This window comes from Andrena cerasifolii, chromosome 14 (genome assembly GCF_050908995.1).
Source record: "Andrena cerasifolii isolate SP2316 chromosome 14, iyAndCera1_principal, whole genome shotgun sequence".
NCBI classification, from domain to species: domain Eukaryota; kingdom Metazoa; phylum Arthropoda; class Insecta; order Hymenoptera; family Andrenidae; genus Andrena; species Andrena cerasifolii.
Genome location: NC_135131.1, coordinates 10,516,183 through 10,530,633, shown reverse-complemented (window position 1 = coordinate 10,530,633; position 14,451 = coordinate 10,516,183). Strand labels below are relative to the sequence as shown.

The 14,451-nt window shown below is 38.9% G+C and overlaps 1 protein-coding gene across 7 annotated transcripts; it reads left to right on the top strand.

Moving 5' to 3' along the window:
* The first annotated feature begins 218 nt into the window (after positions 1-218).
* On the top strand, positions 219-14,016 carry Gyg (glycogenin 1). 7 transcript variants are annotated; one of them, XR_013087103.1, is made up of 10 exons: positions 219-407; positions 5,404-5,539; positions 5,611-5,785; positions 5,863-6,152; positions 6,224-6,404; positions 7,577-8,947; positions 9,512-9,715; positions 9,788-9,914; positions 10,367-10,469; positions 11,469-11,490. XR_013087103.1 is itself a non-coding variant. In XM_076826900.1 (9 exons), exons 1-9 carry the CDS (start codon positions 401-403, stop codon positions 10,411-10,413), a joined length of 2,511 nt encoding a protein of 836 aa, XP_076683015.1. In that variant the 5' UTR covers positions 221-400; the 3' UTR covers positions 10,414-10,474. The 7 variants fall into 7 exon arrangements, 5 of the variants coding, with proteins under 5 accessions (XP_076683015.1, XP_076683011.1, XP_076683014.1 ...); XR_013087102.1 differs by having other exon boundaries at positions 222-407; positions 10,394-10,469; positions 11,469-11,609; XM_076826900.1 differs by lacking the exon at positions 11,469-11,490 and having other exon boundaries at positions 221-407; positions 10,394-10,474.
* Positions 14,017-14,451: the final 435 nt, after the last annotated feature.

The following is a 14,451-nucleotide window of genomic DNA, read 5'->3' as shown; positions in this document are numbered from 1 at the left end:
CGAAAATGGTAAGGGATGTTCAATGAAATATTAAATTAGGCTTCAACTGCTAGGAAAGTGTTCTTATTCCATAATATAGAGTACTGACACCACGCTACTCGTAAAGGTGGTGGAAAATGAACAAAGTAATAGAAAAATGTTCATTATTCTGTAATCTATTGTCTGTGTTGTTTGTGGCTGTGCTGCAGACCTTGCGGCCGATAATACAGAACTTTGGGTGGCGCTCGGAAACTGGCGGTGGGGAGAGCACCGCGGTTTGGAAGGAGTGCTTCGAGTCGTCACTCGTGTTGTAGCGCTGATGAAGTGCGTACGTCTTTTTGGCAGTTGTGTGGGCATCGGCGAGTGTTGAGTGTGTTGTAGAATCGGTCCGTTGAAAAAGAAACAGAGATTCCTTCCAGCCATGGGTGGTGAGTACACGAATCTCTCGGTGCACAATCTCCGTTCTTTTTCCTCTCGCATGGCCATGTCCCGACCTTAAGGTTATGTTCATTGAAAGTTCATTTGGGGTGTGTGATAACGTCGCCGGTAACCGGTCTTGACCCAATGACCTTCATACGATTTATATCTCCCATATACAACGAGCAATAACCTCTTAACGCCTGCGAACGCGTAGTTTTATTCTGCCCCGTGATAGCGTGATTTTTTCGTCAGGCAAGAAAAAAACTATACCCCCGTCGCAGCTTTTTCTCTTCTTTCCGTCCACTTTCAAACGCGTGCGTTTCGTTTTATTTTATTTCTCGGAACGATCGGCCCGATTCGCGCTCGGTTTCGTCCTACTCCTGCGAGCGCATGCGCCCGATTCTTTTTGCTTTTTCGTAGAAACTTGGCGCCAGTTTAATATTGTCCACTTGTACCATTATAAACAAGCGGACGAAACGCAGTAATCTTGGCTGCGTTTTAAAATCGCCACGATCATAAACTTCCAAGCACATTCGCTATTGCTTTCTTCTTTCCGAGAGAAAATCATTTTGCAAACGTGGAGAGTTCTATTTCCGAGAACGTAACTGGCGGCCATATTTAATGCCCTAACGTGACAAGACAATTTAAATAGCAAGCATTATCAAATTATAGTTGCTTTTTCAATACATCTCGATTTAGGGTCTGTTTAGAGTAAAATACCAGAAGCCCTTGGCGAGAGAGAACATTCCCTGTCCAGCAATGAAATTCATGCGATTTCTATCTTATTTCATACTCCAAGGATTTAATTAATTAAGCAGCGCGGTGCGAAGACACTTCGCGCCTCCCTTTTTTCATTAGACATCGGATTCCTTATATATAAAATAAGATAACTGTCGGCGGTATTCCTACCGTTTATTCTTAGACGTCTGGGGGAGAAATTGCGGCTCTCTGCCAAACCTCGTCGTCTATCTTTCTATATTTATTTCGCACGCGGCGAAATTTGCCTCGACTTTGTCAAAAATTTCCCGCACCATAATCCCACCATGCATCTCCCGTAAAAGAGAAAAGAACGGAAGTATTTCTCTTTCTATCTCCATGCCAGATAAAAGCATTTATCGTTGCTTTTTGGGGTAATTGCTCTGAAAACCAAGATTTCCATAATCACTTACCATAATCACCACGATATTAATATACGTACCGATCGTCGTTCAAACGATTATGTAACGGGATTGATACAACGCTCGCCAAATCTCCGTTAACAGAAAAAAACTCGACGAATAAAGACCCAATTTCGACTCGCCGATTCGCAGGAACAGAGTAGAAATATAAGCATCAGATTTACGAACAGAGTCCCGAATAAAAAGCGTACCGTCGCTGGTGTGGGAGTTGACGTTACGCTAAACGGAAGCTCGCATTGTTAAGTTCATTGTACCTCGATTGACGCAGGGCAGCCAAGTACCTATTTTTATATAACTTTAGTCTTGACCTTCGCCTGGGCTGTGCTCGGAATTCTAGTTCGAAACGTTCTTCGAGACACGCTCAGCCGGCACAGGCGCAATTCTCGTAGAAAAAAATTCCCACTTCAACTCAAGAACGCAGCTGTTCTTTTTATCTCGTTACCTTAATTCCACATTCGTCGCGTTTAAAATAGGCACAACACGATCCACTGCCGTGTCCCCGCTGGTCTCGCAATTCTCTCGAGTTCCATGTCTCACGGTTGATTTCTACTGGAGTTCTCCCCGTTTCTCGCACGAGATATAAAATCAAGCGGTTGGTATCTGCGTGAAGCCACAGAGCAACCCTTTGTAGCGGAAACTATTTTGGGCCAGGAGACACGGTACGCGCGCCTAATCAAAGGGTGTCCTGTGTAGCGCATACGTTGTACTTTGTTACAAGCTACCCTCGTGTATGTAGGACGAATAAGTTGCTTCCGAAATTTAGCAAAACAGTTGCCCCGGTGCGAAGGTCAAGCCCCCAAGAGCGCGGAGTTACGGTGATCTGAATTTTATAAAACGGAACCCACGAAATCCTCGTGTCCCATTTCTAAGCGGCAAGTTGGCGCGATCGGGGATTTATCTTCGTCTAGCTGGAAGATAAGAGTAACAACAATGGTTACTCGCGCCGCTAGTACGCGGAGAAAGTGTCGATTCGTAGGCGTGCATGTGTCACCTGTCTGTACGATCGTATAAGGAAATCTGGTTGGACTTGGGGAGACAAGTGCTTGACCTAAGGCAAGGTATATGAATGCATTTTGTACAAACGCGAGGCTGGCTTGCTATTATAAGCTGGTCGGCTTGTATAAATATAAACCTGTGTGGCACTCTGCCTCTCGGGTTTCGTCTGCGTATTACAATATACGAGAAGCCGAGCACCGCGTTTCTCATAGCCAACATAAATGTCCCGTTGCTCGTCTTTTTCTCACCCCCCTGTTGCCTTTACACGCTGCGAAAATACCAGACGCGTGACCCGTCCCAGCGACACCTCGTCCTTCGCCGAAACTTCGCCCGTGCTCGAGGGTTTCTTCTCCAGCCATCGACGGGCCTGCTCCTTCGCTCTTCCGTGACGAAATTCTGAAATAAACGTGACCAATTTACCGTGGCCTTTCAGCTTAGAATTTACGCGCCCGAAGTTAGAAACAGAAGCTCGAAGCTACCGTACCGAGAACCCTATTTAATTCGTAAGGATCCGATACGATTGAACGACTTAAGTTTCGCTGTAACACCGGTAGCAGAAATCCGAGCGTTTCCCCCTGTATCTATTTTCTTTCTGGCTTCGCTCTCTCCCCCCTTCTTTCTAGAGCCGTGACTCGTCGCTGTCCCTTTGCATTCACTGTATTTAATTTTACCAGCGCCTTCGATGCGCCTCGCGCGGTGGCTACTCGGACCCGAAAGCAGATGAACCTGATAAACAGTCGTGGCAACAATGTTCTGCGGGCAAAATATTCTTTTCAAGCCAGAGCACGCGAAGAATTCAGAAGATAGTTTGATACATGTACTTACATGTCGTGACATAACGTTTTAATCAGTCTTTGAACTTCTACCGGAAACCTAGAATTTCGTCAGGCATTGAACGTATTGATAAACTTGTCTTGCTGATAGCGGGCCGAACCAAGATTGCCGTAATTCGCGTGTACGTCTGCGACATTCTGAAACCGAGCCATAAGAATCCAGCCGTTAGCCCAACCGAGCGGTCCCTCTATCATCGGATTAACTGAAACATTTTTTACAACCACGGACCCGAGCATCGTTTTCGCGATCGCGACGATAAGCTCGCTAGAGTACCTAACGTCGGTAACTCAATATCTTATTCAATGTCGATACGCAACCATTCCAGAAACTTGAACGTTACATTTTCAAGGCTCGAGGTTACACGGAATAATTCTAGAATTGTTGCATGGCATGATCGTGTGGTATATTTCGTAAAGCCTCAGTTGCGCAGTAAAGCCTGAGAGGAGTTGATAAAATCGTTTGGGATATTGTCAGAGTTCGGTATACAATTACACATATAATTACGATGATGGACATGGAAATAGAAATATTTTTTACGTCTTAGCTCTGCTGATTAAGTAGGTAATTTTATATAATCCTGCGAGTCTATTCACTCAACACCAACATTATCTGAGGCCTGCTTAAGCGGGAAGGATTAGATTCGGTAGATCGCTACGATGATAGTTGAGACTTGAAGGGTTCGGTAATTCGTTTAATATTGATGTAATGAAGTAGTGAACGACGGAATGATCGCCTCTATCTTAGTGTCCATGTTATCTGCTGCCGCTTTGCTTGTCTGTACCGTTCGGAATAATTGTCTACGGTTTTGTTTTAAGGAACCAGGTCACTAGTGTCTAATAACGCGGCGAGCTAAGATTTAAACAATATAAAAAAGCTGTAATTAATTTCCGAGCTCTGTATAAGTTGATCTTAACTCTCCTATGTTACAATGAATCTTCGGAAGGGAGTACATAAAAGCTGAGAGTACTTTGAAATTTTATATTATTTATGCAACGTCGAGTAACGACTATGAAGCAGCTGATAACCAATTATCGTAAAGGAGCATAGTAAATCATTTCTTTCTTCCTTTTTTTTTTTCATTTTCTGATTATCCTATCTGGTGGATAATATTCTGTGCGCGGCATTCAGATAATGACTAAAAATAGAGCTTTATCCAGGGAAAACTAGAGCCAAATTTCTCGAGAGTCCGGCGACGGTTATCGAGAAGGTTGAGATGACATTCGTGAATTAGAAATAGAAAGCGTTATAAATAAAACGTGTTGAATTTCGCAGCCGCGAAAAACAACGCATTTTGGATCGTTTACGTTGGATCTAGCGGATCTAGTCACACGCCCTCTCCTATTTTTATCGGCCCTCGTTTCTCAAATTGCGCACTTTATAAACCGCGAGCGCAGACGATCTGAAAAAGTCGCTCACGAATAATTTACTTCGTGTTATTGAACAATCGTGTGGCACTCGGAGATTCATCCACCCTCCTGTTACCATTTCCAACTGTTTATTATTAACCGAGCAGCGTTTACAGTGTTAGCTAATTATTATAATTGTTTTTGGCTTTACGTAATCATTAGAAATGATTAACGACGAAGTAGAGTCAATGGCACCCGCGGAGTTCAAAGTGTTATCTCCGCTGAACTACATATACCGAGAGAAAAATGCATTCTAATTGGCGCCGTATTGATGATGTAATATCGAAAACAATTATTTAGGAATCGATGTCCCAGCGTCTGTGAAGTTAATTTCACCCGCTGCAGGCTGCTTATCTCAATTTATATGCATAACGATACGGTGAATACCAACGCGTTATCAATTAAAAAGGAATATGCATGCACGCGTCGTAATTTACAAACACGTGCGTGAGAGAATATCGGTCAATTGGTTGTTCTTCTTTTCCCCTTTTGACCATTCTGTATTATTTTCCCCTCGAATCGTATTGTTGTTTCGTCTAATCGGGACGCGCATAAAATATTCTTAACAATGAATACTTTGTTAACCGTAGGATACGCCTGGGTTACACTGGCTACCAACGATGCCTACTCCTTGGGCGCTTTAGTTCTGGCACACTCTCTACGTCGAGTTGACACCGTACACGAACTAGCCGTCTTAGTTACTCCCGGAGTAACGGAAACGATGAGGTGGGCGCCCGACTTGTTACCAATTCCGTTCATAGGCACCGAAACGCTACTTAATCTTTCCATCCGTACAGGGAGAAACTGTCAGCCGTCTTTTCCGTTGTTATGGAAGTAAACGTACTCGATTCGAAAGACGAAGCTAATTTGGCACTTTTAGCTAGACCAGAACTGGGTATTACATTTACCAAGCTGCACTGTTGGAGACTGACTCAGTATGAGAAATGTGTATTCCTTGATGCGGATACACTTGTACGTGTTCAAAGCAGCTAATCGCAAATTGAGGTATTTCGCTTTTCAATTTCAAGTCGCTAATCCATCTATGTTAGGTTGTCAGAAACTGTGATGAATTATTCGAACGAGAGGAACTCTCCGCTGCTCCTGACGTGGGCTGGCCCGACTGTTTCAATTCTGGGGTATTCGTGTATAAACCGTGTCAACAAACTTTCGCTTCTATTACCTCGTTCGCTGCTGCCAAAGGTTCGTTCGATGGCGGCGATCAAGGTTTATTGAACATGTACTTCAGCGACTGGGCCCGAAAAGACATTTCCAAGCATCTGCCGTTCATCTACAATATGTGCTCTACGGCTACATATTCCTACCTTCCTGCGTTCAAACAGTAAGGAAATGTATTTCGATATGTGGGTGTATAAGAGGATAAAGTAACTATAGATACTGTTTATATTTTAGATTCGGAGAGGATGTTAGGATAATACATTTCATTGGTATTACAAAACCGTGGTTACAGTACTTCGATACTTTAACTGGTATTGTCCAACCGCCGATGGGTTCTGCACACTTGCAACCGCTGCTACAGTTATGGTGGAACATATTCTGCGAGAAAGTTCACCCTCACTTATCACCTGTTATGGTAAGTGTACATAACCGTTTGAGATTAATACGACGCGCCGACTCGAAGGTTTAACTAGTCATGAGTGTAAGACGCGATACTCTTTAAGCAAGTTTGTACATTTCTTGTGGTTAATTGTACTTTACACTAGACTGAACCGTGAGGTTTTAATTTCCGAATGTAAGGTAAAGCGATAAGCTATTGAGTTGAAGCATAATCGAGAAGGTAAGGTAGTACGCTTTCGTTGCTCTTGTGTAGCGTGCCATTCACATTGTAAAATTTTTCTAGTTAGAATTAGCATAGATAGCATATCACAAGCACAATCATGCATTACTACATGCTTGATTAAGTATGATTGAAACTGTATATATTGCACATAACAAACATAGAACCACAAGATTATTATGAAAGTAATATTTAGAAGTAGCATTATAATAAGAAGCGTACGTAGAAGTTGTCAGAAAAGATTTGTAACATATTGGATGACTCTTTGATCGAGAATACCTTCTTCCTGTTTTGCAAAATTGAATGTGCGCTTAGCGATTTTAAGTAGCAACGCTAAAAAGTAGACGTGATCTTGATTCTTGATTCAGAAGCTACTCAACAGTAATCGATTCAATTTTGCAGATCTTAGATACATTTACTATTATTTACTATGACTGTTATTTTCTAATATAATTTGGTTTTTGTGGCATTTAAGGTGCATTTTTGGTTTTTTTTTTGTAACATAATCTTGAATATTGCTATTAATAGCTGAAGCGATATGAGTGATGTATTGAAACTGAAAGGAAATAACTTGTAAAATTTTATCAAGTTTTCAAGGAATTTCCAAAGTATCATAGCTATTAGTACTTGTACTTAATTTTTTTTTTGTAGATCAGTGTCCATTTTTTTCTTTCATTACATCACACTTGTAATATACGCATTTATGGTTTACGATTATTTGAATTCAGATGTGTGACTCATTTCGATACATAAGCAAATGGGTTAATGAACATAAATGTTCAGCATGTGCAGTAATAGTTATACATATTTCGCTGTGTATTAACGACTCGCAGAAGAAGACACTTAAAGATTCGAAGCGAGGAGTGCTGCTCGGTTGAAAATCAATCAGAAAAATGGACACTGTTAAATTAGTTTTCTACTAACCAACTGAATGTGCATTTTTCTGTTTTGGCATGATGCTTGCATAGGCCACCAGCACATTGGCACCAATTTGGCACGAATTTTCTCCTATGCCTTATCAATCCCCTGCTCCAAAACCTCCCGTTTACACAGACATACAAGACAATACACAAAGCGACATTTATTCAGAGACACCAGATTTCTCAGAGTTTAAAGATCCATGGGAAAACTATTGTATACAGAATGATCCAGTTATCAATAAAAAAGAAGACAATAATGAAACTGAACAGTATTATTCCACGATTGACAGATCTTCACCCATAACTGTGTTACGCAATGAATTTAATTCTGTAAAGTTGGCTCAACAGGCTCATTACGAATCCCCGCTAGAACATAATAGAGAATCATTCCAGCAGCAACAGTACAACGAATACCGTGCTCCTGCCGTGCAATCTAATAAATTCGTTAATGAAAATAAGCAACAGAATTCGTTTTTTCACTCCGAGAACACGCCCAGCACAATAGGTCACTCTAATTACTGGGGGAATCAGCACATTACAGAGAGCTATGTACATAGTGCACAGAATCATCATTCCAGTGAATCTCAGCACCAACATCAGCATGTTAACCACCAACATTCTTGCAATGATAGTAACGCATCTTTATCTGAAGGAACAAAGCAGCATCAACATGTTGAGCATCGTCCTGCTTATCAGCATTCTAGCAATGATAGTCATAAGTCATTGCCAGAACAAGTAAGAGAGCATCAACATGTTGAGTATCAATATATATACCAAGATTCTTCTAATAATAATAATGACAAACCATGGTCAGAACAAGCGAAACAGCATCAGCACGGTGAGCCTCATGCTGATTATCAACATAATCAGCACCACGTGCATGATTATCAACATAACCAGCACCATGTGCCTGATTATCAACATAATCAGCACCACGTGCATGATTATCAACATAACCAGCACCACGTGCCTGATTATCAACATAATCAGCACCACGTGCATGATTATCAACATAATCAGCACCACGTGCATGATTATCAACATAATCAGCACCACGCGCATGATTATCAACATAATCAGCAACACGTGCATGATGACGTAAACAAGCAACAACCCCCTCAACATCACGAGCAAGAGAATCACATTGTTCATTCGAATGAGCAAACTAATTTTGTATATAGAAACCATGAATCCTTAAATGACAAGTTTCGCCACGAACAAGCTGCAGAAACTGCTGTAGCTCATCAGAACGATTATTCTATTAAAGAGAGTGGTGAACGAGGTGAAAATATAAACATTACAGACGAACGGACTCATACACAGATATCTACTAGCCCTCATCCTGTTTCCAAACCTTGTACAGATACCCACAATGTAGCAACGCAATCTGACCCACATGTAACGGAAGACAGTTCAAATGTAAGTAATTGTTCCCACATACTTCTCTTCAAATTGCATCAAAGTTAAAAAGATTACTTTATTATATATGTATATATTTCTTATCATTTTCTATAGCGTTTATATCCTATTTATACTTATGAAGCTACAATTTCATTGCATTTAATAGTTTCTGGGACATTACTTGCAGTTTTAATGCTGTTATTTATTTTATTCTTCACAGTTTTTTTAGTTCCCTCAGCATTATCCTACAATCATACCGATATATAAAGTAACAGTTTTTGCTTTAATACTTGTAGAAAGGGAGTCTAACTTCCTCCAGTTTATAACACAATCTATTATTATCATTTTACTAATTTCTGCTACGTTCTCTACATGTTTGTGATACATGCACTTGTATGTATATTTTAACAATCGCATATGGAAACCGTGTAAGGTACCCTGTCAGAATAAGCCCTGTGAATACACACTGAGACAATATTAGTCCTGTTACGATTTATACAAAAGATTATTCCTGTATTGCATCTCAGATTCATTACACCGCAAATAAATTAAAAGGAAAAGTGTTTCTCTTTGATTTTGTAGGCTGGTCTTGCCGGTGCCTTGGCTCAAATGACATTGGGTGAACCCAGAAGTGCTGCGCAAGTTGCACTAGAAGAACACATGCGAAAGCAGAGTTGGGAACAAGGACAGATTGATTACATGGGCCGCGATAGCTTTGACAATATCTGGAAGAAAATCTGCGAAACGCTTGCTCTCGCACCGCCGCGATTACCGTCTCCTCCTAAGGTAAATTAATTTACCGAGATGTGACACAGAAGTGGGATTAACGTCCAAGCATAATCGGGACCCAATTTATAGGAAACAGAAAAGCCTGCGAAAACTGCGACCGATGAGACTGCTGAACCTACTGAATCTATTGAATCTGCCGAACCCACTCAAGTTACTCAACCGATCGAAGCTGCGGACGAGGTGGATAAAGGAACTGGTATGTTTTACTTTTGTACATAAAACTTGCCAAATCAGTAATTCAAAAATTAAATGTAAAAGACAATTTCACTTTTGGCTCTGAATACGTGTACGTGTCAGATCACATATAATTCCGTTCTTATAAGTAACTGCATATCGAAGAGAGAACGCATAAAAAGTGGATTCTATCTGAAGAAAATTTTGAGCAATGATGGCAAATCTGTAAGAAGTTGAAAGTTAAAGTGCTCATAATGCAAAGCCATTAACTGTTTTCTTAAACACGCTTTGCGATTTTATTTTTTTCCCCCCTTTTTTTTTTAATACAGCATGTGGTTATTGATATTTCAAGATGAAATGTTTATTGTAGGAACTTGATTCAAAACGAAGTTAAGTGGTACTAAATAATATGCTCGATGGTTATAATATTGTTGTAATTTTAAAGAAGCGAAAAACGATATCTTCTTTATACAGTTTATCAAGTTTAAGTGTTTGAAACAGGAACAGAGGACAGCAACTAACAGATCCTGGCGCCATAGCATTGCTACGTCTTGTATTGTCGTTTTGCTTTAATGGGGTAAATATTTTGAGAACTCACGTCATCACACCTGCAATTTTTATAATCATGTTTTTGAATAATTTAAAAAAAGTTTTTTTTCACCACAACTAAACCTATACACAGTATATCTTAAAGTTTACTTCACTAGATTTACATTAGTTTATAATAAATCACGTCCTTTATGGATATTTATATCGTAGATTAGAAATGTTTTAGGTACTTGATTACGATATATACTTGTAAAGCTAAATTTCAAAGATTGAACACATCGCGTATGTATAGACTGTATAGACAATAATTTGGTAACTATTCATTTCATAGAAATCTCATTTGATATACTATTGTAAATTCTTTGAAGTGATTTGCGTGAAAGTAAATAACACTTTTCTAAATAATTGATTAAATACGACTTATTTTAAAAGTACTAAAGAACTGTAATACAGCTTGTTTGTATCTGCTTCGAAGGAAAAAGTACTCGAAATGTTTGGTGCTTGGTATAAGCAATCATTGTGCATGCATATGTCTGTTCATACCGTTTTTTAAACAATCATCTAACGCTTATCTAATGTGCTATGTTAATGTTTTATGTGCTTTAAATTAACAAGGAGCATTCATAATACATTCTCATTTAAGGGCATTTAGCTTTATTAAATCGCATTTAATAAGAGCACTTTCAAAGTAATAACTTCAGTCACAATCATTATACTCTTTGCATTAGCAGTAGAAACTTCAGGTATATGTAGTAGAAAGCAACGTTAGGAAACTAGAACAGCACTTATACATATACATTTAAATCTGTATATAATTTTATTGTACGATGTACACTTAATTATTTTTTATTCCTACGTTCCCTGCCAATCAAATGAATATATAGTACTCAAATTTATTCGGTAGAATAAACCACTGAAGATTCCAAGATGATTTCGATGTTAAAATTGTCCGGCACGGAGCGTACGAATCCGTAACCCTGTAAATTATGTCTTTATGCGTATAACGCGATCGTTTTTTCTTATTTAGCTCAAGCAACCACCAGTCATACTGAAGAACAATCTCTAGTTAACAATGTTCCTATAACAAACAATGATAATATAATATCTAAATTATCTGAGAAGGGTAAACAAGTTGTTGATATTACATCTGCTGAAACGAATGAGAATAAACAGCCAGTATCGGAAGGAGTAACAGAAGATATTACTCAAGAATCGTCTACAAAACCAGAAACAACTGAATCACTCGATACAATTGTAGACCCATCTCCCGCACAACCTTCTATGCAAACATCTCCTGAAAAAATCATAGAAGAACTGAATACAAGTTCGCTGTTACAAGAAGCCTCGCAAGAAACGGCCGAAATAGTTGTAGAAGAACTTTGTGCAGGTTCATTATTAGTAGAAGCCGCACAAGAAACGATTGAAAAAGTTGTGGAAGAACTTAGTGCAGGTTCGTTATTAAAAGAAGCCCTGCAAGAAACAACTCCGCCTAGAGTACCGGCTGACCCGGCCCAGTCTTGTTCAATTGAACAACACAGAGACGAGTCGCCGTGTAGCAAAGATAGTGCCATCTTTGCTGCCCCAACAGAACAACTTGCAAGTAACGTAACAGACATTATAGATCTTCAAATTGCCGTGGATGTAGAGCAACCAAAATCGTCAGATATTAAAGATGAAAAGCATGCGAAAGAATTATTAACTGCTTCTGAAGTCCTTACGATCAGTCCTGTACCAATACAAGTTGCAGAATCCGTTCTCCAAATAGAACCTAAAGAATCTGTATCAGATTCTCAAACGGTGACCGAAGAAGTTCTTTCTTCCACGATCACACCTGTCCACGAATCTGAAGTACCCTGTTCCGAAATCTTAGTAGACGCAGGGAATAAAATACAAGTAAATGGTTCAGCATCTGGAGTTGTTTCTGCGGAAAGTGAGGGAAAATCGAGTAGGGCTACTATCGAAGCTGTAGAAAGCATCGATGCTGTCACTATATTAAGCGAATCGTCTATGCCATCGACAGAAACTTCGCAAGCTTTACCTCCTACAGAAGCACCACTTCTCACAGAAACATCTGCATTACCTTCAAGTATTACAAAGAGCACAGAAACTTCAGAGGCACGTGTTGATAAAACTTCGCAACAGACAACAGAATTAGATCAACAGACCAAAGAAACTGCAAGCTGCACTAAAGAAACGAAAGAAACGGAAGAAACAAAGGAATCCACTAAACCTCCATCAGAATGCGTTGTAGCTGAGGCATCGCCGTCAAGCGAGAGTCCAGTTAGGCCATCGAGAGCGAAAGAATTGAATGTGCCTTCGACGAGTGCCCCGGAAACTCCGACACAGGAGTCGAAAGATCAAGAGAAGGTAACGAAGAAGGCTGCAAGAAAGTCTATAGATAAATCAGCATCAGAAGGAGAGCCTGGAGAGACAACTGAGGGTGATAGTACAGGGAAGAAAGCCGTGAAGAAGGTAGTAAAGAAAGTTACGAAAAAGCCAAAATCCAAGCCAGAAGAAGCACTAGATGATGGCGCGCAAGATAGTAATTCCGCTAACAAACCAAAAAAGACTGTAAAAGTTACAAAAAAAGGTACAAAGTCTTTGCAAACTCCCGATGCCCCCGATGCAGCTGTCTCCGAAACTCCATCATCTAGTACTTCCGATACTCCGGTCCCGCCTAAACGAAAGTCTAAAGCCCCGCCAACAAAGCCAGCTGTTAAAAAGCCCGATGTAGAATAGTAATTACTAAACAAGAACTGACAATAACGATCAAAATACTCTAAGGGAAAGTTTCAAAATTAGGAGCCATCGAAACAATAAAGTTGTAAAAGGTGATACTCGCTAGTCTGTTCTAATTTTTTTATATTTTTAATACACCTGAAATTGTATCACCCATAATTTTGATGTTTGAGTGCTTTGGAACTTACTGAGCAACATTATACTTCAATGTTATGTTTCGCTTCATAATTTATACATACTTTATTATGTGCCCCCTTTTTAATTAAGTATCAATACTAAATAAAGCTTTTTTTATATTTTATCCTTACCCATCTGTTTACATATATCTCTGAAGGAAAGCTAATACCAATTAGGTATAACGCTCTGTAATTATTATTTTATCAATATATAATACTTTAATATGTATCACGACTAATTCTTCATTCATTTATTAGCTTCAATTTATTTAATATCATTTGCAAGTAGCTGTGATTGATCATCTTTATAATATACACTATTTTGACAAAAAATGCAATACAAAATATATCTGTTATAATTTGTAGAATTATTTCTGAAGAGATCATATCTGAATTCTTTGTGAAATTTATACATTTTATATGTATCAATTTATATCTTTATATGTTTATACATATATATATAGAGAGAGAATGCAATCATGCTATCCTTAGCACGATTTCCTTATTTAAAAAAGCCCAGAAGCATTGAATTTGTTTGAATTACATTCGCCAACATGAAAGCCATTTATTGTTTTATTTATTACCCATCTGAAACTAATCTATTTGAATATGTAAAAAGAAACGCATAAATAATTCAATAATAAAGTTTATTTATACTTATACCGTCTTGTATTACAATTGAATTATCCTTTTTACCTGTGTATTTATTTGAAATGTATATCTACACATATGTTATATATAATATTCCATTTAAATAGCTGCATTCAGCTTTGTGACAAGTATTATACAAATAAAACATGGAGAAATTAATTTTCCTTTCATATTCATTATAATTATAGAACTTATAATGTACTCAGCCTCAATTCCGATGCATGATTACTGAAAGTTCGCGGAGAATACGATGTAATTGCAATTTATTTAAATTAAATACTCTCCATAAATGCTGTATCAATCGATTTAATTAGGGCGATCGTTAGGGACGAAGTTAAACAGAATCTTGTATTAGAATTAAAAGAGCAAGTAACGACTTAACGTAACCTTTCGGTGTTTTAAATACAATATTGTTTATTTCTTTGCAATAATATCTGAAATAAC

Excerpts from the sequence above, each read along its gene's own strand:
- Gyg (XM_076826896.1), top strand. Across the intron at positions 5,540-5,610 it reads GGAGTAACGGAAACGATGAG|GGAGAAACTGTCAGCCGTCT; the intron begins GTGGGCGCCCGA and ends CCATCCGTACAG. Across the intron at positions 9,915-11,468 it reads CGAGGTGGATAAAGGAACTG|CTCAAGCAACCACCAGTCAT; the intron begins GTATGTTTTACT and ends TTTCTTATTTAG.